The 26,070-nt window shown below is 53.3% G+C and overlaps 1 protein-coding gene across 13 annotated transcripts in view; it reads right to left on the bottom strand.

Moving 5' to 3' along the window:
- The window catches only part of ZFYVE28 (zinc finger FYVE-type containing 28), a 159,159-nt gene that overhangs the window by 25,773 nt on the left and 107,316 nt on the right, over positions 1-26,070 (bottom strand). For 4 of the 13 annotated variants that reach the window (XR_003132078.3, XM_049108572.1, XM_025437364.3 and 1 more), the window contains 6 exons: positions 22,986-23,123; positions 20,944-21,146; positions 19,474-19,563; positions 18,013-18,102; positions 8,592-8,693; positions 1,618-2,868 (listed from right to left, as the gene is read on the bottom strand). Coding sequence is in view for 12 of the 13 variants with exons in the window: in XM_025437364.3 (XP_025293149.2) it covers positions 1,618-2,868; positions 8,592-8,693; positions 18,013-18,102; positions 19,474-19,563; positions 20,944-21,146; positions 22,986-23,123 (1,874 nt within the window). In the remaining variant the exon portion in view is untranslated. Of the gene's footprint in view, positions 1-1,617; positions 2,869-8,591; positions 8,694-13,830; positions 14,073-14,493; positions 14,582-18,012; positions 18,103-19,473; positions 19,564-20,943; positions 21,147-22,985; positions 23,124-24,007; positions 24,239-26,070 lie in introns of those variants that run through there. The other 9 variants (XM_025437372.3, XM_025437375.3, XM_025437374.3 and 6 more) reach the window with 9 other exon arrangements.

Raw genomic sequence — 26,070 nt, 5'->3', positions numbered from 1 at the left:
GCAGTCCATGACTGCATGCACACCCCAAGGACAAAAGACCCATTTAACAGACTCTTGGGCACTAATGAGCACTGGCAAGGACGTGGGGACAGTGGAGCCTCACGTGTGACTGGTAGGGGCGCCACTGTAGCCACTTCGGAAAACAGGCCATGGCTCCTCAAACAGTTGCAGAGTCAGCGTACAATCCACCAAGTCTACTCCTGCACATACACCCAGAGGAAATAAAACCCCACACCACACAAAAGCATGTACACTTCTGCACAGCAGCAAAACAACACACTCCCACTGACAGGTGAATGCATAAACAAAATGTGTTCTGTCTGTCCCACGGAATATGACTCAGCCATAAAAAGGAAAGAAGCACTGAGGTTTGCTCCAACACTGACAAGCCTTGAAAGCATCATGCTCAGTGAAAGGATACACACACAAAAGCTCACATATGATGTGATCCTGTGTGTCTGAGCCAGTGTCCAGAAGAGGTAAACCCATGGAGACAGCAAACTAGTGGTCCCCTGGGGCTCAGGGAGGGGATGGGGAGGGACTGCAGACCCCACAAGGAGCTCCATCTGGCACATGGAACAGAGGCCCTGGCACCCGTGGGGTCCGGCCAGCTCCTGTCACACACCATCCGAGGGCTGTGGCCACGGGAGCTTTGTCCAGCCTCCAGCCTGAACCCTCCTCCCCGTCCTTTCACCTCTGCCATACTGCCAAAGCCAGGTGAGAGCTCCAGCAGGCAGGGCCTTGGTGAGAAGACCAGGGGTGGTGACCAGACAACAGTCCTATGTGAGCCCACACTCCCTTTCCCAATGCCGAGGCCGCAGCAGGCACAGGGCAGGTGTGGGGGCAATGCTCACTGACCCTGCGTCGCTCAGGATAGGTCCAGGGCATAGGGAGCAAGGGAAGGGAGAGATGCCCCAAATTAGAAGAGATGTGCGGGTGCCGAGTCCTGCAGACCCCCACCTGGCCCTTCCTGGCCCCCTGCCTGCAGAGGGGAGCACAAAAGCACCCCTAGGGAGGGGAGGGGAGGATTGAGGAGAATAGGGCCCTGGGGGTACTGCCGGAGAATATACCCAGGGCGGTCCTAAGGTGGCCTCAGGATCCCGCCATGGCCCTGGGGGCTCCACGCCCACTGCTAAGCATCTGCACAGCTAACAGCAACGCCATGTGAGCTGAGCAGCCACCTAGTCAGGTAGGGGCTGGGCCAGGACCACAACAGTGAGCAAGGTGGAGAGCATGCTCAGAGGTGACCACTGCCCATTCCCAGCCCCCAACCCATGACCCAGACAGACATGGAGCACCTGGGGCCAGGATGGGCCACGGTGGTGAAAGGGGGTGAGCTGAGGGCTTGGCGCTGGGTTCATATCACCTGCACAGAGCCCATAGCGTCAGAAACAGAGTGGTAAAAAAAAAAAAGAAAAGAAAAGAAACAGAGTGGTCAGGGTGTGTTGGGGGACACTTCTCTGGGCTGAGCCTGATATATGCTGCTTAAACCCCTTCAGCGCCTGTGTCCCACACGGGCCACTTCCCTTCACATACCTGGGAGGCTGAGGGACACGCCAACATCTAGGGAATGAGCCTGGATGGACAGAGAGGAATCCGGGCCAGAGTGGTGCTTACCTAGAGCCTGACAGGCACTGAGGCTCCTCCTCGGCTGCCTCTCCCTGCTGACTCTCCACCCTGGCCTTTGGGGGCTCCGCCCTGTCCTGCTGTCCAGCCGGATTTGTGCCACTGCCTGCTGCAGGTGACTTGTCTGCTGTGTTCACCTGTGCACTCGAGGTGTGTGTCAGGCACTTGTCGGAGGTAGGGGTGTCCTCGGAGGGTAGCACCTCCAGCACAGGCCGCGCCTCCTCCTGTCCCTTGGCCAGGCCCTTGGCACTGGCCTTGGTGGAGCTGACATAAGAGGCGCTGATGACGCTTCCGGGGCCACATTTGTCCTGCAGGCTCTGGGCGGCAGCGTCCTCCCTGCCGCCCCCGCAGCACACACAGGAGTTAAGGAGGCAGCTGGTGGCTGCAGTGCTGAGTTTGTGGGAGCCACTGTCTGTCCCCTCGGCCGTGGGCTCCAGCGGGGTGACGCTGTCTCCGGGGGTGTCCGAGGCAGCGATGGTAGAGGCCACAGTGGGGGCTGACTTGGGATTGAAGATGACGGTGGCCGAGAGCTTCATGCCCCCTGTCCGGTGGGCGATCATTTCGGCTGTCTCTGCGGCGTCCATGCCCGCCTCCCAGCCATCCAGGTGTGGCTGAGAGTCCAGGCAGCTGCAGGAGTTGGGGCCCAGCGCCCACATCTTATCATGCGAGACGTCATTGTTATTGCTCAGGTCCCCTTCCTCAGCCTCAGAGGGCTGGCTGACATCCGCCTCTCCACGCCCCCTGTCCTGCCCTCTCTCCTGGGGGTCAGCACTGGCACTGCCTGTCCACCCAGATGGGCTGCCCAGGACCTCTGCAGCTCCCTCCACATCATCCATGAAGAACACCCTTCCTTCCTCCTCATCGCTGCTGGGCCGTAGCCGAGCGCTGCCTGGGGATGCCTCCCTGTGGGGGCTGCCCTCCACCCCTGGCCTGTGTGCAGGGGACTGGCAGGCACTGGGAGGGGACAAGAGGGATGACATCTCGTCCCCGGCCCTGTGCACCATGCGGTTGAGCTGCTCCAGCTCCTGGTCATCATACTGCATGGAGCAGGCCAGCTCCGCATCTGGGTTTTTGGCCTTGGCTGAGAGCAGCTCCTCAGGGGGAAGGGGTGAGGGAAAGGCGGGTGCCAGGGTGGGGGGCACCTGGGCGTCTGCCCGGATAGGGAACTCCACGTCTTGGGAAATGCAGAGGTTCCTTTCCAGTGTGTGAAGCTCATCCTCGGTCAGGGTCTGCAGCAAGTCCCTACAAGGGTCAAGACAAAAACCATAGGTGAGCGTTCCAAAGGTCACACCAGTCCCCTGGCCAAGAATGGACAGACACAGTGTCCTTAACATCTGCACCGGCACAGAAGCAACAAGGTGTCTGACCCTTTCAATGACACTTGGAGATGGATGACTGCCTGCCTGGGATGGTTTCTTTTTTAAAAGTGAGACTCTGCAAACTCCTGAGGAAAACAAGAAGACCTCGGTGCTTAGGGATGTGATCATCACGTTAAGAAAAACTTTTAGTGAAAACAAAATGTTGGTTCACATATAGGCTTTCACTCAGCACGTTCTTGAGTGCCCTGCCCTCTCTGTGCGGGGCAGGGAGACGTGCAGGCACAGTGCAGGCACCAGGTGCCTTTGAGGGCTAGGTTGGAAGAGGCTGGTAATAAACACTATTTCTGTCAGTGACAACTGCATTACAACTACAACAAAGGAAAATGTGTACCAGCAGCAGGGCACAGCAGCCCACCTGGCTTAGTCTGGGAAGGCTTCCTGGTAGAAGGGGCGCCAAATCAGAATCTGAAGGAAGTTAACCTGTTGACACCTGGGATGAGTCCAGAGCAAGTCTATGAGCCTTTCAAGGTGCAGTGCCAGTGCAGGTCTGAGTCCAGGTTAGAGATTCTTGTGCAGTCATGGAAACACACAGAAAAATATATTTCCAAGAAATGCAGTTTGTGACTCTTCATAAACTGAGCACGCCCATATGGACAGCACCCAGATGGAACGGTGGACTGTGAACCAGGCTCTCAGGCCCTCACATGCCCTTCCAGTCACCCCCTGCCATCAGCGCCACCCTGTCTTCTAAAGACTGAGGTGGTCTTGCCTGTTTTCATTCCTGCATAAATGGAAATGTGCTGTCTACACTGTCTAGAGGCAGGCTTTGTTTGCAATATCATGTTTGTATAGAGCCACCAGAGGAAAAGCAGGATGCCCAGTTAAATTTGAGTTTCAGATAAACAACAAATACTTCTTAAGCATATGAATATTTTCTAAGATAAGAATGTCCCAAATGGGTAGCATGTGGGACATTCTTGCACAAAGTGTTCACTGTTTATCTGAAATTCAAATTCAATAGACAGTTCTGCTGGTTCTGTCTTACTGGATCTGGCAACCCTACTAGGTGAGGTTCGGTGTTGTCGATGGTCTGGTCTCATGGTTAGAATCTGTTCCTCACCTGTTGGGCTCTGGCTGTCCCCATCCACATTCTTGGAGCACCTCCCTGGGGAATGCACCTGCTCCTTTTTGCAGGGTGCGCACGGAGAGGGTGCACCTGGGGAACATACTTGTGCATTTCTGTGGGGCAGCCTTCGGATGTGCCCTGTCTGAGAACCTTTTCAGTTCTGCCCATTTTTTGTTGGGTTATCTCCCTTGTTCTTACTAATTGACATTTCTTTATGTTTGGGATTTGCGTTCTTTGTTGGGTATATTCTCCAACTCTGGGGCTTTCTACTTCACTCTCTTGATGGCACCTTCTGAAAAAGTGAAGTTTTAATTTCAACGAAGTTTAATAAATCACATTTTCCTCCGGGTGTAGTGCTTTTCTGTCCTGTTTAGGCAATCTGCCTACTCCAGGGTCGCAAAGATGTTCCTGCTGTTTTCTTGATTGTTTTTACTTCCTGCGTGTGTATCGGCAATCTCTCTGGAGTTGATTCTTGTGTATGATTATTGTACAGATTCAGACACATTTCTCCTCACATGGATATTTGCTAACTCAGCCCATTTGCTGGAAAACAACAACCATTCCCCACTGCTCTTGTATTTCTTTCTTTTTTAAAATATTTTATTTATTTATTTGAGAGAGAGAGGGAGAGAGCATGAGTGAGGTGAAGGGCAGAGGGAGAGGGAGAAGCAGGTTCCCCGCAGATCAGGGAGCCCAACCCCAGGTCCCCGAGATCAGGACCTGAGTCAAAAGCAGACCAACTGAGCCACGCAGGTGCCCTAGTCCCTTGCATTTCTACATGAATTTAAGAATTAGTTTGTCAATTTCTACCAAAAAAGAAGAAACAAAAACTTCTTGAGATTCTGATTGAGACTGCACTGAATTCATAGATTGATTTGAGAATAGCTGACATCTTCACAACACGAAGTTTTCCACTCCTTGAATATGGAATAGCTCTGTTTACGTCTTTAACATTTTATGTCAGTGGCATTTCATGACTTTGAATGGAGGCCTTAGACAACTTGAGATTTATACTTAAGCAGCTGATATTTACTGACATTATTGTAGGCGCTATGTAAATTTCTTATTGTGATAAAATATCTATGACGTGAAATTTACCATGGTAACCATTTTTAAGTGACAATTCAGTATCATTGAATACATCGGAGTGCAATTATCACACCATCCACCCCTAGAACGCATTCATCTTGTCAAATGGAAACTCTGTCCCCGTGAATCACTGACTGCAGTCTCTCCTCCTCTCATCTCTGACACCCACCACCTACTCTGTCTCCATGATTTTGACTAGTCTAGCCTCTCATATAATTGGAATCATACATGGTTTGTCTTGTTGTGGCTCGCTTATTTCACCAACTATGTCCTCAAGGTTCATCCATGTGGTGTCAGGAGTTCCTTCCTTTTTAAGGCTGAATAACATTCCACTGTGGGATGGACCACATTTTGCTTATCCACTCATCCATCAGTGGACACTTGGGTTGCTTCCATGTCTTAGCTAGTGTGAATAATGCTTCTCAGAACACAGCTATATAAGCATCTCTTTGGGACACTACTTTAAGTTCTTTTGGGACTACACCCAGACGTGGAATTGCTGGATCATATGACAATTCTAGTTTTCATTTTTTGAGGGATTTCCATACAATTTTGCACCCCCACCAACAGCGTGCAGGATTCTAATTTCTCTACATTCTTGCCAACACACATTATTTGTTGTCTGTCTGTTTTGAGGGCAGCCACTCTACTGGGTGGGAGGTAGAATTTCACTGTGGTTTTGATCTGTGTGTCTCTGACTGTTAATGATGCTGAGCATCTTTTCATGTGCTTGTTGACCATTCATAAACCTTCTTTGGAGAAATGTCTTTTCAAATCCTTTGCCTTTTTTTTTTTTTCTTTCCCCTTTGCCCTTTTGAATCAGGATGTTTGGTTTTTCTCGGTGAGTTTTAGGAGTTCTCTCTAGATTCTGGGTATCGATCCCTTAGTAGATACAATATGTGAGAATACTTTCCCCAATGTGTGGGCTGCCTCTTTACTCTGTTGAGAGTGTCTCATGATGTCCAAAATTTAAAAATGTTCAAATCCAATTTGTCTATTTTTTCTTTTGTCGCTTGTATCTTTGGTGTTCTGCCCAAGAAATCATTCCCAAAATGCGATGTGATAGAGAACTTGTCCATTATAGTCTTCCAAGAGCTTTATTTTGTCGGGTCTTACGTTTATGTTCTGGATCCACTTTGAGTTAATTTTTGTGGCTACAGTGTTACAGAAGAATTCAACTTCATGTGTATGTGAGCCTCTCTCTCTCTCTCTCAACAGATTAAGGAAATCCTCACTTATTTCTCACTTGCTAAGACATGTTTTTGTCATAAAATAGGTATTGAATTTTTCAAATTCTTAGTCCACAATTTCAAAATGATTCAGTTTTTCTCTTTTAAAAAGTTAATGTAATGAAATGTTGATATTATTTTCAAGTGTTAACAGTGCTGTGTGCAACCTGACCTCCACAAGACGTGACGATGATTGTGCCATAGAGAGCGCACTTATTCACATCCACCCCCATAAAGCATTTCCACATTTGTATCTGAGAGCTTTCCTTTGCCTGCAGAACTCCAATTAGCTCTTCTCCGTGGGCAGGCTACTGTTCAATCCCTGTAGCTCTCTGCTTTTCAGTAACTCACTATTTTGCCTTCATCGTGAACAGATGTCTCTGCTGGGTGTTTTCTTCCAACATGTGAAATATTCATCACTTCATTGCCTCTGGGCTCCCGTTGTTTGTTAAGAGACAGCTCTCAATCTTAGTTCTTTTCCCAGAAATATGTCCTCTTTCTCTGGCTATGTTTGAGATTTTTGTCTTTGTTCTCAGCAATTTTACTATGGTATACCTAAGTGTGCTCTGTATTTATCTTCCTTGTATCTTTCTTGAGCCTCCTAGGTCTTGGGGAAAAGATTTCTCTTCAGTTTTGGAAAATTCTTGGCCATTTTTTTCTTTGAATATTGTTACTGCTTATTTTCTCTATTCCTTTTTTTTTTTTTTAAGATTTTATTTTTTTAAGTGATCTCTACACCCAGGGTGGGGCTCAAACTCACAACCCCAAGATCAAGAGTTGTATGCTCCTGACTGAGCCAGCCAGGCACCCCCCCTTCCTTCCTTCTGATTCCAATCATGTACATTAGAATTCTGAGCATGTCACATATGTCTCTGATGCTCTGGACTGGCCCCCCTGCCCGATCCCAGCACCTGGTGCTGCCCCCTCCATTGGCCCTTCCCCCACAGGGCACCCCATCTGCGTCCAGCACCCTACTCTTCCCTTCCTGTTCACCATCTCTCCTCAATCATCATCAGATGGACAGGGAGGTGGCAGCGATGGCCTCTGGGTTCAGAGTCATGGTCTTCCCAGAACGCTCACACCCAGCTTGGGTGTGAGGGAAGTAGCAGCAGCCATCTCTCGGATGAGCCAGGGTTTGGACTGAGCACCCATCACAGGACCCAGTTTGTGCCTCACCCACCCCCAGGGCCAGTGACTCTCTGAGGACCAACCTGCTGGGCCACTCTCCACTGTCTGGATTCATAGCACTTTGGGCTCCTTGTGGGGCCAAGGTAGCTTGGAGCAGGGTAGTTGCCAGCTGTCTGCAAGAACTGGCACCAGTAAGGGAAAGTTGGCCACAGGCTGCCCTGGGCTGGGCAGTCCTGCCGGACCCAGGAAGTCCATGCAGGAGTACACGGGTTGTCAGCTCCACTGAAGGCAGGAAGGGGAGCTTCCAGAGACCCAGGGCCCACAACACTGCCATACCATCCCTCCAGGAGGCCACAGCTGGGCGCTGTCAGCTCAGAGGGGCCACCCCAGGGAGGGTTCTACTCCAGTGTGAAATGAGGGTCTGTGGGGAGGGCCCAGAGGGAGGGGGCTGGCTTTAGGTCTGGTGCCACTGAAGGCTATGGAGAAGCCCTAGAGGTCACCCACACCAGGCACCACCAAGCCCACATGACAGCACGTGAGGGTGCCAAGGATATCAATGCCTCCTGCACCTGTTGCTGGGACCACAGGGCAGCCAGGACAAGCCACAGCATGGGAAGGGTACTGGTGCTCAGGAGAGCTGGGCCCTTCCTCCCCACGCTGGTGGAAGGACACACAGACACCCCTGAGCAAGCACCAATCCCTGGCCAGGGTAGACAGGCCCCAGGAGGTGGGGAACAACCCTCCCCTGCAGGCTGTGTGGCCCCCAGGGGACCAGCCTCTTCCATTTCCCAGTCTCTCCGTCTTGCAGGGTCCAGTGCCAAGCCCTCAGCCACGGTGGCTTCTGTCATGTTACTGATGGTTCACACCCAAGGTCATGGAGTCCCAGGTCAAGGACAAAGAGCTTGGTTCCCTGGGGGACAAGGGTGTGGGGCTGTACACTGGGGCTCTAGACATGATGAACCAATAACTAAAGACAAAGACTCGGGCAGAGTCCCGCTGCCCTCACAGAAAGGAGCGTGGGGAGGGGGGCAAACAGGGACTCAGCACCCCTCTCTCCCACCATCCCTCCCCGACCTTATCTTCCGCAGCAGCGTGTGGAACGGCCGGAATAGCTCAGACATGTCTTCTGCCTTGCGGTCCAAGTTGAGAGGTCCGTCCGCATAGACCACGAGGCCACTGCATTTAAGAAAAAAGCCAGGATGGCATGAGGCACCACAGCCACTGGGAGGCCCAGACCACAACCAGGGACTCAGACAACACAGACTTCACCTCTTGTGATTGAATCTTAAAAAGTTTAGGGGGAAAAGCACTGAAAATTACTCAGACTTTATCATCTTTGGAAGCTCATTAGCTGTTCATTTGAGGGATCATAAAATAACCATAAAAATATACTGTTCACATCACTGCTGCAATCAGATAAATCAGCATCAAGATTTGTTACTAAAGCTACCTCCTTGAAAATAGGAACTCTGGATGTGTGTTTAAATTTAATACAAATGCAGAGGCTTCTGAGAATTAGAGCTACAGCATCAACTGCAAACGTGACACAGAAGTTGGAAGTGATAGTGGGCAGCCCTGCCACCCACCCACAGCCCTGGGCCAGAGCTCACAGGTGCTGAGCCTCCAAGGCCGGGCCTGGTGGGATCCCAGGAGGGCTGGATGGGCATCTAAGGGGCCCTTGGCACAAACAGGTGGGACTTCTCACAAGCGTGGCCTCCAGGCTGCCCTCCCAGCCTCCCCTGCGACTCCTGGACCCTGACCTTGCTCATCCCCATCCACACTCTGAAGCCCAGGAGCTACTCCGAATGAGCCCTTCCAACTCACTGACCATAGTCTCTCCTGCCTCAGGGACCCACAACCCAGCTGCTCCTGCCCCACCCATCTGTAACCCTGGAAGGCACCCCACAGTGAGATCCGTGGCCTCGTGGCTCCTCACACCTTTGCCATGGCTGTCCCCAAGCCCCCTTTTCCTCCCAGAGGTTTGGCTCATGCTCTGTCATTGTCACCCCTGGCAGGACAGACCCTCTCTCCCCGGACCAGCCTCTGCTCAGATACCCATCCAGGGGGGTGCCAATTCCACAGGCAGTACCGCATTCCTTCCCTGTGATGGTCTCGCTGCACACTGTACGGTGCTGCCCAGCTCCGCCAATGCCCCATTGTCCTTGTCCAGACCTGCTCCTCCTTGAGCAGGCCCATCATCTCTGGAGGACCCTTCTGTGGGTGCCTCTCCCCGGGGCTGCGGGCACCTGACAGCTCAGGCCTTGGCACACTGAACAGCCACAAATACAGAGCCTGCTCCTTGCTACTCATCAGAGCACAGGGGAGGGGCTCATGGATTTGTCTGCATCAATGGAAAACTGCCTGCATGTCTCTCTCTGCAAATAGAATCTCATCTCTGCAGTGGGGTCGGATCATCGCCATCCAACACGGAGTCCTCACTAGCTCAGGAACGTGCCCACCGCAGTAAGAAAAACTATTAAAGCTGAATGGACTGTTTTCCCTTAAAAAATTAGGTTCCATGTGCAAAAAGAGAGATTCAAAAGTTACAGGAGAAACCTGGGCTGTGCTACAGGAGCAGCTGTGTCCTGAGCATGGGGACAGGGGCAGAGGGCAGAGGATGCACCAGTCAACCTTCCACTCCTTCTAGTCTATTCTATGTGTCTGACATGAGCTGACAGTTCTGGTGCAATTAACAATTTGGGGGGAAAATTTCCCAAGACAGCTTCACAGGTGAATCAGTGGTCTTGGCACAAAGGCAGTGAAAATGGGCAGAAAGGGGCAGGTTTGGGGAATCCCTGGCCAGGCTTTCTGGCAATCTAGTTTCAGAAAGCAGGGAAGGGGGCAGGGAGGGACCCCGGCCCCCATCCCCAGGGTCCCAGGGAGGACCTTGGCTGCCCTGTCAGTGCCTAGGGGCTGACCCTGGCTGGTCTGGAGCCTCAGAAACAAACCCATGATAAGAGGGCTCCTGGCATGCAGGCCCCTGCTTGTGCCACTGCTGAGGAGGGGCAAGGCAGCCAGGGTTGAGCCTGGCAGAGGTGGAGGGAGCAGGGGCCTGCTGGGCACATGCGGGGGGACTGGCTCAGGTAGGCACTGCTGAGCCTCCCACTCCCATTCTCCAGCTCACCTTTTCACTGTCTCCATAGTGTCCTTTGATGCACAAAAGTTTTTAATTTTGATGAAGTTCAATTTACCTATTTTTTTCACTTGTCACTCAAGCCTTTTATGTCAAATCTAGGAATCCACTGCCAAGCCAGGAAGTGTGAAGATTTACCTCTTGTATTAGTTAGAATTCTCTGGAGAAACAGAACCAATAGAGAGAGAGAAAGAGAGAGACAGAGAGACAGAGAGACAGTGTGTGTGTGTGTGTGTGTGTGTGTGTGTGTGTGTGTGTGTGTATGAGTGTGTGTGTGTAGGAAAATGGGGAGAGTCTTGTTTGGTTGGTTGGTTAGGTATTGCTTTGTTTTTGGAGAGAGTTATCTTAAGGAACTGGTTCACACGACTGTAGGTGGCGGCCATGTCCAAAATCTATAGAGTGGGAGGGCAGGCTAGAGACAGAGAGACTCCGGGAAGAGCTGATGCTGTAGCTTGACTCTGAAGACAGTCTGGAGGTAGAATTCCCTCTCACTTGGGGAACTTTGTTATCTCTTAAGGCCTTCAATTGATTGAATAAGGCCCACCCATATTATGAAGGGTAAGCTACATTACTCAAGATCCTCTGATTTAAATGCTGATCTCCTCTTTAAAATAGCTTAGAGCAACACCCAAACTGGTGTTTGACCAAGTATCTGGGTCCTGTGGCCTAGGCAAGTAGACACATAAAATTAATCATTACAGAGTTCAACTTTGTTCTTCTATATGGCTATCCAGTTGTCCCAGCATTATTTGTTGAAGAGACTAACTTCCTCATTGAATGGTCATAGCCCCTTGTGAAAAAACAGTTAGCTATAGATATTTGGTTTATTTCTGTTGTCTTGATTTTATTCCATTGGTGGTCTATCCTTATGACAGTACCACACTTTTGATTATCATAACTCTGTAGTAAGTTCTGAAATCAAGACATATGAGTCCTCCAACTTTGTTTTTCTTTTTCAATATTGTTTGGGCTATTCAAGACCCATTGTGGTTCCATGCGAACTTCAGGAACTTTTCCATTTATGCAAAAAAAGGCCAAGGTAGTTTTTATAGGAAATGTATTGGATCTATATACAACTTTGGAGAGGAGCACCATCTTAACTACAGTAAGTATTCCAGTACATGAACATGGGCTATCTTTTCATTTAATTGAGTCTTTGTTTTCGGGAATGTTCTGTAGTTTTCAATGTACATGTTTTCCACTTCCTTGGTTAAATTTACTCCTAGGTACTTTTTTTCTTTTGGATGTTAGTAAAAATCTCATCTTTAAAATAATATTTAAAAAAAAAATAAAATAAAATAATATTTAATTACATATGATGGAATATTATTCAGTCTTGAAAGGAGTGAAGTTCCTACAAGCCATGTGGATGAACCATGAAAACATTATGCTTCATGAAATAACCCAGGCACAAAAGGACAAATATTTACGATTCAATTTATATGAAGTCCCCAGAGGAGTCACTCTCATGGAGAAAAAGTAGATGAGAGGGAACCAGGGGCTGGGGAAGGCAGCAGTGAGTTAGTGTTTCATGGAAACAGAGTTCAGTTTGGGAAGAAGGAGAAGTTCTGGAGATGGTGGTGATGGTGGCACAACAATGTGAATGTGCTTAATGCCACTGATGTACATTTAAATACAGTTAAAGTGGTAAGTTTTGTGTTTTGTATATTTACCACACTTTGATTGCTTTGATTCTGTTTACAAAAGTTATAACTATCATGTTAAGAAATTTTATTAAGTAGAGACACATCGTTTGGTACAATTTTTCGTACTGAACACACTAGGAATGTTTTTCCATGGCTTTCAGGATTTTTCACCAATGGTACCTAAATGGCTGGAGTATTGTTCTTAAATGCCTGGGTGGCTCAGCAGTTTAGTGCCTGCCTTCGGCCCAGGGCCTGATCCTGGAGTCCTGAGATCAAGTCCTATATCGGACTCCCTGCATGAAGCCTGCTTCTCCCTCTGCCTGTGTCTCTGCCTCTCTGTGTCTCTCATGAATAAATAAATAAATAAATCTTAAAAAAAAATAAATAAATAAACAACCCCTTAATTCTGGATATCCATCCCCTCAAATTTTCATGATTAAAAATAAACTTCAGTAAAAATCATTGTAAACACATATCATGCCCTGTCGCATCAATACAACAAAATTCTGCCAAGGCTGTGGTACCCACCAAGGATTCTGAGGAAGCAAAGGTGCCGAGCATTCCTCACATAGTGCTTTCAGGCTAGTGGGGAGACTCAAAAATAACACAAACTCCATTTATATGAAATATCACAAATAGGCAAATCTACTGACACAGAAACAGACCTGTGGTTTCCTGGTGCTGGAGAGGTGGGATTGTAGGGGTGGAGGCAACAGCAAGGGGGAAGGGGCATCTTATTTGGGGTGATTGAAAATGTTCTGAAATCAATGGTGAATGGTTGCACAACTCTGTAAATTTACTGAAAACCACTGAATTGTACACTTTAAGTGGGTGAATTGTGTGGTATGTGCACTATGTCTAAATAATGTATTTTAAACATAAGCAATCTCAAGTAAATATGTGACTTTGCTGGAGGTGGTGAGTACCTGCATGGGGAAGGGCTGCATATGAGGCAGGTTGTGCAGAGACTGGGAGGCTGGGCAGGGGTGTCACTGGTGAGGAAGCGAGTGGACCAGGGAAACCACGGATGCCAGGGACCCCCATGAGATAGTAGCTTCTGGAAAATTCTGATGGTAGGACTGCAGGATGGATGTGGGTGGGATGGGTGGGAAAACGAGAGGGGCAGAATGGCCATAGCCTAGAGCTAGGGGGAGGTGGGGAGGAGGAGGGGGGGAAGGGCAGTGAGGGGGAAAGAAGGGAAGAGGAAGGAGGGGAGATGGGGAGAGGGAAGGAGTGGGGGGGAGGAGCAGAGCTGGCTCTGTTGGGGGAGGTGGGGGGCAGGAGTGGGAAGGAGTTGTAGGGAGAGCAGGAGCAGGGGATGGGGTCTCGGTTCTGGGCAGGTCAGCCTGGATGCAGCTTCAGAAGAGGGGCCCACTCACAGTGTCGGGATGGGGGCCATTGCAGAGGTTGGAGCAGAGCCCGGTGCTGGACTAGCAGTGGACGTGGACATGGGGGTGGTGATGGGGCCTCCCAGGCAGGCCCAGGTAACCAGGTCTACCCGGTGGGGTCGGTCACTGGGCACTGCACCTAGAAATTCTGTCAATGTCTTTATTCATTTAAACCAGCTGTTGTATTTATTTTTATTTATTTACTCAGGAGAGACAAATTGAGAGAGAGAGGCAGAGACACAAGCAAAGGGAGAGAAGCAGGCTCCATGCAGGGAGCCCGACGTGGGACTCCATCCCGGGACTCCATCCCGACGTGGGACTCCAGGATCACACCCCAGGCCAGAGGTGGCGCCAAACCGCTGGGCCACCAGGGCTGCCCATAAACCAGCTGTTTTAAGACAAATCCTCCAAAGTGGAACTAGTCCATCACATTGGGAACCCTGTGGAGACTTATTTTCCCCCAGGATGCACATCTCCAGTATCCCCACCCACAGCAGGGACAGGATGCTGAGTCAGGAGGGGCCAGGCCCAGGGCTACGGGCAAGTGTGGGTTGTGGGGCCCAGGGTCTAGGGCTGGCACCCGAGCTGGCTATGGGTAAAGCCAAACCCCTTGCCAGCGCCATGGACACACAACACGGGGCCTGACCGGCCTCCTCCTGAACCTCCAGGTGCCCATACGGCTTTCCCCCATCCCTGCCAATCTCTCAGGCCCCAGGCAGGCCTCCCCAGGGCCACAGAGCTCCATGGGGCAGGGCCAGGGGCAGGGCTGGGTGGTGCCCCCTCCGGCTGCTCAGTGCTTATCTCCTCACCTGTGATAGGGCCAGAGATGCCAGGCTACCTCCGGGTGTGTTGTTCCTGCGAGCGCAGAGTAGGGCAGGTGGGAAGGGGCCGGAGCTCCTGGAGGCGGGGGGAAGGGGATGCAGCAGTGGAGAGGCTTTGCCCCCAGCTCTCCTGTTCCCAGTGCTCCTTGAGAGTCACCTGGCATCCCAGGAACCCACATCACAGATGTGACCCTAGATGGCTGCTGTTCCAAGAGTGTTGGCTTTACTGTCGCAGGAGTCCCAGGACAGCCCCTTCTCACTCCAGCCAGAACTGTGGCCACCCCTCCTTCAAACATACTGCCCGCCCGCAGTCCACAGCCCACCAGGCTCCCACCCCAGCTCTGCTCCAGGACCGGGAACTTCTCCCTCACACTTACAGGTCTTGTCCCCTCTAGAGGGTCTCTGCTCCAAGCCCTCTCCCCTTCATCACCATCTAGAACACTCCACAGACCTGCTTGTCTCTCCTCACTGTTCACCTGCCCCGTGGGCATCATGGTATCCCTGGGGACAAGCATAGCGCCAGGTATACAGCAGGTGCTTGACACATGTTCATTGGGCAAATATAGTTACAGAGCAAGTCCCAGGCCCTACTCTATGTGGCTATGGTGCTGCCCATCTGGCCCAGAGGGGCTGCTGTGGACAATGAGGAAGGGGAGGGGGCTTTAGGCACCCAGGGAAGTGACCCAGCAGGGGGGATCTGGAGCAGCTCCTTACTGCTCTACCCATCCTTCCAGGAGGATGGAGAATTTCAGTTACAGCTGACATACCTCAGAGTCCCAGATGCACAGCCTGGCTGAGGAGGGTTGACAGGTGATGAAGTGGGCACTGGCCACCCTCCTGACTGGGCCAAGCTGAGCACCTGCCCTCCCTTCAGTCCAACTATGAAACTTGCCTCCCTTGGCTGTGACTCTGGAGCTTTCCCTCCTGTCCTGGGGGATCCCAATGGGACCCCACATGGTGCTGCCAGGAGGGGAGCACAGGGACAAAGGCCCAGCCCATGGGACCCTCATTCTTCCTCCCAGGCCCAGGGGACAGAGACAGAGCAAGAGTTCAAATGTCCACAGGGCAGCTATGGTCTGCAAACAGGGCGCAGTGGCACTGGTCCAGGAAAAGTGGCCTCAGGAGGCTGCTCAGTGAGAGTAGAAAGGCCCAAGAGCATGGTCCTGTGGCCACTGGGTCTGGGCCAACATTGACGGGTGGGCTGGTAAAGGCTGAACTCACTCAGCAGCCTTGTGTGTGAGAACTGGACACCACTGCTCAGGCTTTCTGGGGTCTCACTTTTATCTAAAAGGGGTTTTATTTTAAAACTGCCTCAGACAGTCTGACACCTCCATGAGGCCTAGAATAGGTTCTGTCTAAGACAATGCAGGTCCCGTATGTCCCCGAGATCCAGGATGGGGCCTGGATCCCTGGGTGCCAGACAAGCATTCGAGGGTCCATGTGGCCCATCAGAGCAGGCCAGTCAGCGAGTGCCCACATCAGCCCCCGTGTGTGACATAAGGAGTTTCCAAAGGAAAGCCAGCCTGGGAATCCCACCAGCATAGCAATATCCCCCACTGGAGCTACATGGTGGGGGCACTGGGTCCTGAGCTTCAAGGCACTTGCCAGGGAGTTTTAGAAGAGAAACATGGGTAGGCCAAGGTCCTGGCACTTCTGGGAAGGTGTGACACAGAGGAAGGGGACAAAGCCTGCTCTCTTGGGAAGGGCTCCCAACCCCCCCACCAGGCCATAGAAAATAAGGCCTGGAAGAAGGGAGGCCCCAGGAGAAGGCAGGCCTGGGAGAAGGCAGGCCCTGGCTGGAAGCAGCATTTTCTCTGACCACAGAGAGTGGCTGCCTAGAAAGCAAACAATGTAACACCTGAGGGGCCTCTTCGGGCCAGGCCACCCCAAGGGGCCATCTGTCTTCTGCCTCCTCAGCTTCAGGTGAAAAGCAGAGTCTCAGATTCTAGCAATTAAGGCAACGTAAAGTATTGGCTATCTGGCATGATGGGGCGCACTCCGGCTTTCCCTGACAGGGCAGCCTGGGGAGAAGACGCATCTCTCAGGGGAGAGGACAACCGAAGGATGGGCTAGAGGTGCCAGGCCTGGGGCTCCTGGGGACACAGTCAGGCAAAGGAGTGCAGGGTGCTGGCTGCCCTCATGCCCAGCCCTGGGGAAGTCCACAGGGCATGCCCAGCTTCCCTGAGGTCCTAGGGAAGGACAGATCCCCACCCAGCCCATCTTCCCAGCTCTCCTTCCCCTGAGCCTCTGCACCTCACATCTCTTTGCCATTTGATCTCCAGGGTCTCAGGGCAGCAGAAGGTGCTTCTGGCCCACCCATGGTGGGGTCTGCCCTGCTGGCCCCCACTCACCTTCTGCACACTGCACACAACTTGTCCCACTCCTTGCACCTGAGGGAAGCCCCTCCAGCCCAGAAGCTGGCCCCCTCCTGTTGTACCACCATTTCCACCACTGTGCCCCCATTTCCCAAGAAGGAGGTCCTATGCCTGGACCGGTCCTGGCCTCCGTGTCCACCTACACTCTCCCAGGCCACTTTACTGATGACCACATCTACAATCAGCATCTGTCCCAAGGACTCTGGGGCCCCTGTCTGCACAGCTCCACACCTGTACCCCAGCTGCCCACGGGACCCCTCCCCAGGTGCCAGCCCACAGGCCTCTCCCCTGGGCTCCCCGTGGCCCATTCACCCTCCTCCCCCTGTGACCACTGCCCCAACCCCTCACCTGGCAAGAGGCAAGGGATGTGTCTGGGAGTCAGGGTGTGGCTGAGTAACAGTGGACAGAGCCCAGAACACCTGGGCTCTGACCTTGGCTCCAAGCAGCTCTAAGGGCTCAGTAAGTGACCAAGCGCTTCCGGCCTTGGTGTACTTAAGGCCTAGCCCCATGCACTGGCCGGCATCTCTGAGCCGGCAAGATCCCAAAGGCCTTGGCCTGAGCTGCCCTGCTCTTGCGGCTCACACTCCCCACCCAGCAGGAAAGGCTCCTGCTCAGGCGCTCCCCTAGGCAGACCAGCTGTACCCCACCTGCTCTTCACCTGCTCACTTTCATTTTACCTCCCCACCTTCCTGTGAATGGTTCAGGTTAGCCCATCACATCTGCTCATGGAAGCCAGGGGTGTCCCACCCTATTGTCACATACAGCCCATGCTGGGCTCCCACAGCCCATGCTGGGCACTCTGCTCCTGCGTGCACCCCTGTGGCTCTCCATGGCATGCGGGGTGCTCCTCCCTGGGCTGTGAGCATAGGTGACTGTCCATCTCACCTGTGAGTTGGGTGTTGAGAGTCCAGCCATCTCATACTATTTAGGGTGGGGGATCCCTCACTCACCCTCAGAACACCTGGTGAGGGGTGACAGCAGGCCTGCTTGGTACTGCATGGGTGGCTGAGCAGCCACTTGTTGGGGGTGTAAGTGCCAGCTGTCAATGCCCAGAAGGGGCCCAGCACTGTCTTACTTCGTGATCCTGCCAGGCTTCTGCCCAATAGCTGTCCTGGGCAGGAGGAACACTCACCACACGATGGCCAACCTGGGGATGGTGAACATGAGGGCAGGCTCGTAGTCATCAATCATGTCCTGGGTCAGGTACCCGAAGTCCAGGGCCCTGGCCGAGGGATAGAGAGCAAGAAGGGTGAGGCCTGCCTGCCCACACCTGTGTCTGTGCTGAGCAGAGTTAGGAAGATGACAGGTGCTGCCCTCAGCCCTCACACACGCTCAGGGCTGCTGTTAGGAAAGGCGCCACACTCGGCTCCAGAAGGCCCATGCAGCAGTGGCGGCAGCTGGTGCCCACTCTGCCCCATCCATCCACCTGCCTGATCCCATAGATGGGTCAAAAGATGCAGGCAGGGGGATGCTGTGCCTGCTGAGGGGGGAGCCATGGGGCAGCCACGGTATCCAGCAAACAAAACACGGGAGCTTGCCCAGCCACGGGCCTGCTTAGCCAGGAAACTAAAACAGCTCAAGTGGCAAGAGTAAACGTGGAACTGAAACACTGCTCCGGATGGTGTGATGCTCCCCGAGGAGCCCACAGTACTCTCCTAGGCTCATTCTCACTCCAGGCAAATGGAAATGCTCTCTCTGCACCTATGAGCTGGCTCTGCTGGCAACACGTCACGATGGTTCCAAGTAAAAAGCGTTTCCCGCCATCTTATTTTTTAGCAACTTGAAATGTCTTTCAATATGTGAACGGTAAATAACTGTTGAATTCAATGTGAACAGTGAATAATATGCTTTTAATTATGAAGTGATGCTAGGTGACTTCAAGACTTCCCTAATATCACAGCTCTAGTCAGACAGGAGACACATTCTAGGCTAAATCTTAGTCCCAAAGTCCACTCAAAAATCTGACTTCAATGACTGTCCAAGAGAATATAGATGATTCGCTCCACAAAACCGTGTTCAGGGGACCTCCAAGCCAGCAGGGGCTCCATCCTGGCCTGTGGAGGTGGGGACATGAGGAGATGGGGAGGGAGGATGGGGATGAGGGGGTGAGGAGGTGTGGAGGTGAAGAGGGTGGGGAGGTGTGGGGAGGAGATATAGGGGTGAGGAAGACGGAAAAGCTAAGAAGTGTGGAGGGTGAGGAGGTGAGGAAGGTGAGGAGGGTGAGGAGATGAGGAAGGTGAGAAAGGTGAGCAGGGTGAGGGAGGTGAAGAAGGTGGGGAGGTGAGGAGGTAAGGTATGGAGGTGAGGAAGGCATGGAGGTGAGGAAGGTGGGGGTGTGTGGAGGGTAAAGAGGCGAGGAGGTGAGGTAGGAGGGGAGGTGAGGCATCTAGCTCTCCGCGCTGCCATGGCGGCCACTCTGGCTCTATCAGGGAACCTCAGCAGGAACCCCTGGGCCCAGGAAAGGTGGTGGTGGGGCCCAGGCAGGAGGTGGCAGGTGTGCCTCCTGCTGGGGGGAAGCAGACTTGGGAGGGGAGGGGGCTGGAAGCATCCTCGTGCCTGCAGCTGCCCCGGGGGAGGTCAGGGGTGGCCTCACCTCTCCACGGTCTCGCAGAAGAGCACGATGACCTCCTGCTGCACATAGTACTCCCTGGGGGACTTCACGGGCACCATGGCCGAGACGTAGCTGCAGACACAGCCAGGGAGGTGAGTGCCACCCCCGTCGCCCCTGTGTCCCCTCCCCAAGAGCGGCATCTCAGATGAAGGCCAAGTGTGCTTCAGAAGACATGACCACAACAGCATGGCCTGAAGACAAGCTCCTCCCAGGGTCGGGCCCAGTGCAGTGCCTCCTAGACCCCTAGCCCTGCCCCACCAGCCCACGTGTCCTGGATGTGGCACCGCCCGCCTGTGAGGTCCCTGCCTGGGCGCTCGCCCTCATGAGCACCAACGGAATGGATGCACGTGCAGGTGAGTGCAGACCGCGGGGTGGGGGTGGCCAGCTGGGGGTGAGCAAGCAACACCTCATCCTACCGTCTGGATGAGAACATGTTTCTCTGTTTCTAAGTCCCTAGCCCTGCTTTTTTCTTGCTATAAACGCTCATTTGGCTTACACGACGGACAATTTGTACTAACTGGGACCACTGTGGACATGGATTTTGGGTCCCACTTTTTCTCACCTGTGAGCATCTCCGCATCTCTGGGCACAGGTGGCATGCCTGCCCCCCCTCCCACCCTGGGCCTCTCCAAATCCCTCAGAGGAGGCCCCCAGGCACGGCCTGTGTCCTCCGAAGACAGAGCAGGTGAGTAAAGCCTGTGCAGAGGGGTTTGAGGGCTGCTGGCTGGAGAGGGGGCTAAGGACAGCAGCAGGCAGGGGTGGGAGGATGAGTGGAGCACACAGTGGGCGGGTGCTGGAGGGGTGCCATGTGATCCTAACCTGGGGAGGTGCCCTGGCCCTCATTCTAGGGAGCTGGAAAGTCCCTGCAGCCCAAGAGCCACGGCTACCCCTCCCTTGTTCCGCCGTGTCTCGGATCTGAGCACATGGAGGTGAAGGGAGATGATGCTCGGGTGTTTGTGCAGGGAGTGGATGAACGGATGGGGTGGAGGAGGCAGCCTGTGACCCACAAGCCCCACACAGTGAGCCCAGGCACTGGTGGGAGGCAAGGCAGGAGGTCAGAGGCAGGAAGCAAGGTGGGAAGCGAAGCGGGAAGTGAGGCAGGTAGTCAGAGGCAGGAGGCGAGGCAGGAGGGGAGCAGCAGAGCCTCCAGCAGCACAGGCAGAGGCTGGCAGTGGCACATCCACTCTGGGTGACAGCTACTTGCAGGAACCTCCCGGGTCTTTAGCGCTGGGGTGCATCAGAGAGAGGCAGGGGGGTGGGCCAGACCCTGGCAAGGTCACCCAGCCCGGCCCTGGCTACCCCGCCTTGTGTGTCCACGTTAGCTACACAACTGATGACCCTGAACCAGCCCCGGCTCCTCCCTCCAAGGGTCTGTCCAGCTTGAAACATCATGATGGGCGCAGCAGCGCGGGTGCCTCCCCCAGACTCAGAAAGCAAAGGCCTCAGAGTCACCTCAGTTCAAACTCGGCAAACAGGACGTCGAAGTGCCTCAGGGCCTCCCTCATCTTCTCTGTGTAGGTGTTGAGGTCCCGCAGCGCCTGGTCACGGAGGGTGCCCCGCACATCCTCCAGGCTGCGGGTCAGCTCCTTGGCCAGCGGCCGCATGGCCATGCTCTCCAGCTCACGGTTCATGATGATGGAGCCGGCAGCCAGGCACTGCGGGCAGAGAATGGGGTCAGGAGAGGCTCTGGGGTGACAGGCATCAGAGCTGGTTTGGGGGAGGCCTGATGGGCCTGGGCTCCTTCCAGCAGCTCTGCAGAGGGCAGGCACTCTAATAGCCAGTCTTAAGGACTGTGTGGCCCCAGTAACACCCATGATGTGGGACAGGAAAGCAGAAGGGTGGTGGTGGCCAGCCTGGAGTGTGCCCATCATCCCCGACACCCATCCCCAATGCTCCTCTTCAGGGAACACCCTCACCTGAGACTCTGGGGCAGGTGTCTCAAGGACGCACCACATGCTCCCTCCCACCCAGAGCAGCCATGGTCGACAGGTCCTTACACAGACAGGGAGGGGAAAGTCAGCCAAGACTCTTGGGTCTGGGGGCTCCATGCAGGGGCCCCAGGGCTGTGATTCCTGTCCCCTCCTACCAGCCCAGAACCGGGAGCTGGGTGCCCAGGAGCGCCCCAAGGCACGTTAGGGCCACTCTGAGCATATGGCACGCAGGGCTGACCACGCTCCCTGAAACCACTGACCTTTCTAGGAAGTAAAGACACCTCACTTCCACAAAAACTCACTGACCCTCTGCTAAGCCGAGCGGACTCCTGGCTCTTGGGAGGTAAGGAGGGTCCCTCTGTGCCTATAAACCCACCCACACCTGTCTTGGGCTGCGGGGGTGCAGATTGCAGGCCTATGTGGGCTAAATGCATCACTCCTCATGTGTTCCCCATGTCTGGTGACAAGGAGTGCTCATCAGACCCTGGTCCTGGGTGAGAGGTGGCCCTGCAATCCCCACATGGGGCTGTGGTGATATGGGGACCCCCCACTCGTTGCATGCCTGCACTAGTCAACGCCTAACCCCATCAGCATTGACCCTGAGTTGAGCTGGGATGAAGCTCTTTCCTGGGAGGCAGAGTGGATTTCCCCACCCTCCAGAGGGGTGTGTGGAGCTGGTTGACACTGAGGCCAGCCCATACAGAGGAGATGGTGCCCTGAGTGCTGCCGGGCATGGGACCTGCATCATTTCATGGCCCCGCAGCTGTCCCCATCCCCAGGAACCTACAGCAGGGAAAACTGAGACCTGGCAGAGGGACAGCCTGCCTGGGGCCCCCACACCAATCAGAGCAAGGATGCGCTCCCACCCAGCGTTCAGAGGGGTGGGGTGGGGGACAGATGGGCGTAGAGCTAGGCTGTGCCAGAGGAGGACACGGCATCCCAGGGACCGTAGCGAGTGGGGCAGAGGGGGCACAGGCATCAGGCTGCAAACCACAGCAGGGCCATGGGAAGGGTTACAAGGTGGGGGCACGGGCAAGAGCTGGCTGGGGGAAGGCTGGTCCTGCCACCATAGGGCGGGTACCCTCCTCTCAGGCTGCAGTCCCCGCCCCCACATTGGGAGATGAGAATGGAAGTTGAGGGGCAGATGAGAGGTGGCCCTAGGAAGGCCCCAAATGCAGCTCCCAGCCCCATGGGCAAGGATGACCCTTCCTGTCGGTTGGCGAGGGAAGCAAGTGCTCCCAAGCTGGCAGCTGCTAGGAACCACCTGTGGGCCCTTCATGTCTGGGAGCCTGAGGACCTCACAGAAATCGCTCTTGAAGCTGTGAGTCCATGGTTGCTTGTGTAGATGGGGGGCGGGGGCAGCTTTGTGGCTCTCCCAGACCCTCAAAGGGGCATACGGCCTCACAGGCTCAGAACGTGCCATCCATAAGCCCTAGCAGGTGGGGCTTTCGCAGGGAAGACACCAGGTCCTTGCACCCGCAGGTGCACATAGGCAAGCTTCATTAAGAAACAGCTGCACAACCCCCCACACCGTGACCCTGGACCCAGGAAGCTGCGTGCTACCTCGGCACCGAACCACAGCTGGCCCGCCAGATTGTCATGCCGGATCTCCTCGGGGAACTTGACACAGAAATCCCGTGGGGCTCGGTCCTGTGGGATGCACACGTCCATGATCTGGTTAATGATGTTTAACACATTGTCCTGAAACAGAAATGGACAAAGTGCACTGAAACACAGCTCCCACTGGTGGCTGTCTAAAACTGCTTGAAAAATATTAAAAACACATAAGGGCACTTTACTGTTAGGATCATGCAGCCCTGCTTGCTCTGCAATTGCTACCAAGAGTGCAAATGCTTCAGAAGCTTCTAGAGTGAACGTCCTGCCTCCCTGGTCCCGTTGCTCATGCCCATGCAGGCTGGGCACCTGTGGAAGCCTGGGGAGCCTCCTAATTACCCCGAACTGGCTGCTGACCCACACCCAGGCTCCCTGTAGCCGGAGGCCACAGGACTGTCCCTGAACCACTCTCTGAATGCCTATCCATGCATTTCTTACAACAGAGCTCAAGCAATGGCACAGCAGGTGGACACTCAAGACAATGATTGTTGCAGCCACCTTGCTGCGTTGCTTCTATTAACATCACAAGCCCTGTGCCATCCTGGCCGTGTTTAAAACACGGACAGGACCTGCCATCAGGGAGGCTGTAAAACCAGCCTTCTCAAACTTGCCACACAGGGCTCCAAGGCCTGTCCTGTGTGAGGACAAGGAGCGATCACAGGAGACGCAGCAGTCAGGAACAGGGCAAAGCCACCACACTGTCTGGGCCTCAGTTTACTCCTCTGTAGACAGAGCAGAAGGAGCACAGCTGGCCCCTGCCCCGGACTCCCCTGGAACCAGATCAATCAGGCAGCATGTAACTCAGTAGGCAAGGAAGTTGTGCTCCCTCCCTGACTCCACCCCTCATGGCTGTGCCACCTGGGACTGGCTGCTTAACTTCTCTGGTTCTCCAGGAAGCCCGTGGGAGACCATGATTCCCAGCTATCGGGAGGGTGGTGTAAGCTATGGTCTGTAAAACCCGGCTAACTTACCACTTCCCGGTCTGCTGGACACTGACAGACTCGAGTTCTCCATTGCCACTGACAACACTGTGGTCATGGCTGAGTGTTCAGTCATTTCCTTAGGATCCACTCATTTCCAAATGTAGAGCCACAAAGTCAAGAGTGGAAGTGCATTTATGGGCTCTGGTCACAACCCACCAACTGCTTTCCAGGAAGACAGCACTCGCTGACATGCTCACCCTCAGCGGTTTTCTATCCCGACACCCCTCCTTTCCGCCCTCTGAGGGTTGACTTTCGTTTTTATTAGGAAGCAGATGCGAAAAGTCACCACAAGTGGGAAGCAGGATATTTCTAATGCAAACAGTCAGGGTACTGAGCTCTGAAGCAAATCCTACCTCCACGCACAAAAAGTAAAAATAAAATTCAACCAGCATCCAGCGGTACTACCATGAGTTCTTTTAAAAGGCTTTCTGAGCAGGAAGGCCCCTTTCTTGTGACTCAGCAAACTAATGAAGATTGCTAAGGGCGATCACAAGTACTAGCACCCAGTCAATGTCCGCCTCCAGGAAGAGCCAGGGCTCTGACATCCTGCGCACCCTGCCCTGCTGGCCAGGACATCAGCTGCCCAGGGTGAGGGCGGGGTCTCCTTTCCTTCTCCTGCAGGTCCCAAATAACCCAGCAAACATCTGTGGGGACCTCTGATTCCAGCCAACACAGAGTAACAGCAAATCTACCTCCCTTGAATGATGACGGCAGTAATGGGAAAAACAAGACAACAGTTCTCAAGACACTGGCCATCAGGTGGCCAAGTGGCCACAAAGGAAGAGAAATGTGGCTGCCCAGCTAACAGCTCAGAGCCACACTTCAGGTCCCAGCTGAGAGAGGGCACCCAGGTGAGACCCAGCAAACCCCCTCACTGAAGACAAGACCTGAGCTGTCCAGGCGACCTAGGTGGCTAGAATCCAGAGAAGAGAGAGCTGCCCCAGAGAAAACCCTGCAGACCTGGGAGCGGGGGACAGACACGTGCTCACAAGAGGAGAAAGGAGGTGCTGATGCCACACAGGGAGCCATGGCCAAGTCGGAGAGCTGTTCACAGGGCACTGGGCAAAGCACCCGAAAGTGTCTTGCCTCAGTGGTGAGGGGTGGTTAGCCCCAGACTAAACTCAGCTCTGACCCCCACCCCCATCCCCATCTTAAAAAACATGATCCAGGAGGATCGGACTATAAGTAACCAAACCATCTTACAAAACAAAGCTCAAAGAGACTTATAGGAATACAACAATATTCAGCTCCCATAAAGACAAGAAGCAGAACTAATGTCAGGCATTCAATAAAAAAAATTACCAGGCCTGCAAAGAATTAAAATACAACACATGATAAAAAGAAAAACAAAGCCAGTCCAAAGCAGGCAGCACAGCGGCCATCGGGGGACATGGAGATGGTCCTTACAAGTGGCTCCCATGTGTCCCAAAAGTAAACTGAGACTATGAAGAAATAAAAAGGGCCAAGCTGATCCAGAGATGGAAATTACATATGTGGGATGAAAACAAATGCACTGGATGAGATTCAGCCCAGATCAGACATTTCAGAAGAAAAGAACAAAAAACTTGAAGACAAACAATGGAAACCTTCCCACGAGCCTGAGAAAGAAGCAATAATAAAATAGCTCATCACTGGGACACCTGAGTGGCTCAGCGGTTGGGCGCCTGCCTTCAGCTCAGGTAATGATCCCGGGATCCGGAATCAAGTCCCGCATCAGGCTCCCTGTGAGGAGCCTGCTCCTCCCTCTGCCTATATCTCTGTATTTCTCTCTGTCTGTGTCTCTCATGAATAAATAAATAAATCCTTAAAAAAAAAACAAAAAAAAAAAAAACAGCTCATCGCTGAGCGGTCAGGCTTCAGGACATCAGGCGCAACATGCAAGACCCAGAAAAAGGAATGGGACAGAAAGAAAAAACACTTGAAGGAATCATGGCCGGTTTTTGTTCAATTTGATGACAACTGTAAATACAAGGTCCAAGAAGTTTAATTAATCCAAAGTGTTGAAAATACAAAGAAAATTACACCAAATCACAGCATGATGAAATCAATAG

This window comes from Canis lupus, chromosome 3 (genome assembly GCF_003254725.2).
Source record: "Canis lupus dingo isolate Sandy chromosome 3, ASM325472v2, whole genome shotgun sequence".
Classification (NCBI taxonomy): Eukaryota; Metazoa; Chordata; class Mammalia; order Carnivora; family Canidae; genus Canis; species Canis lupus.
Note: the sequence above shows the minus strand (reverse complement) of the source record. Positions and strands in the feature narration are given on the sequence as shown.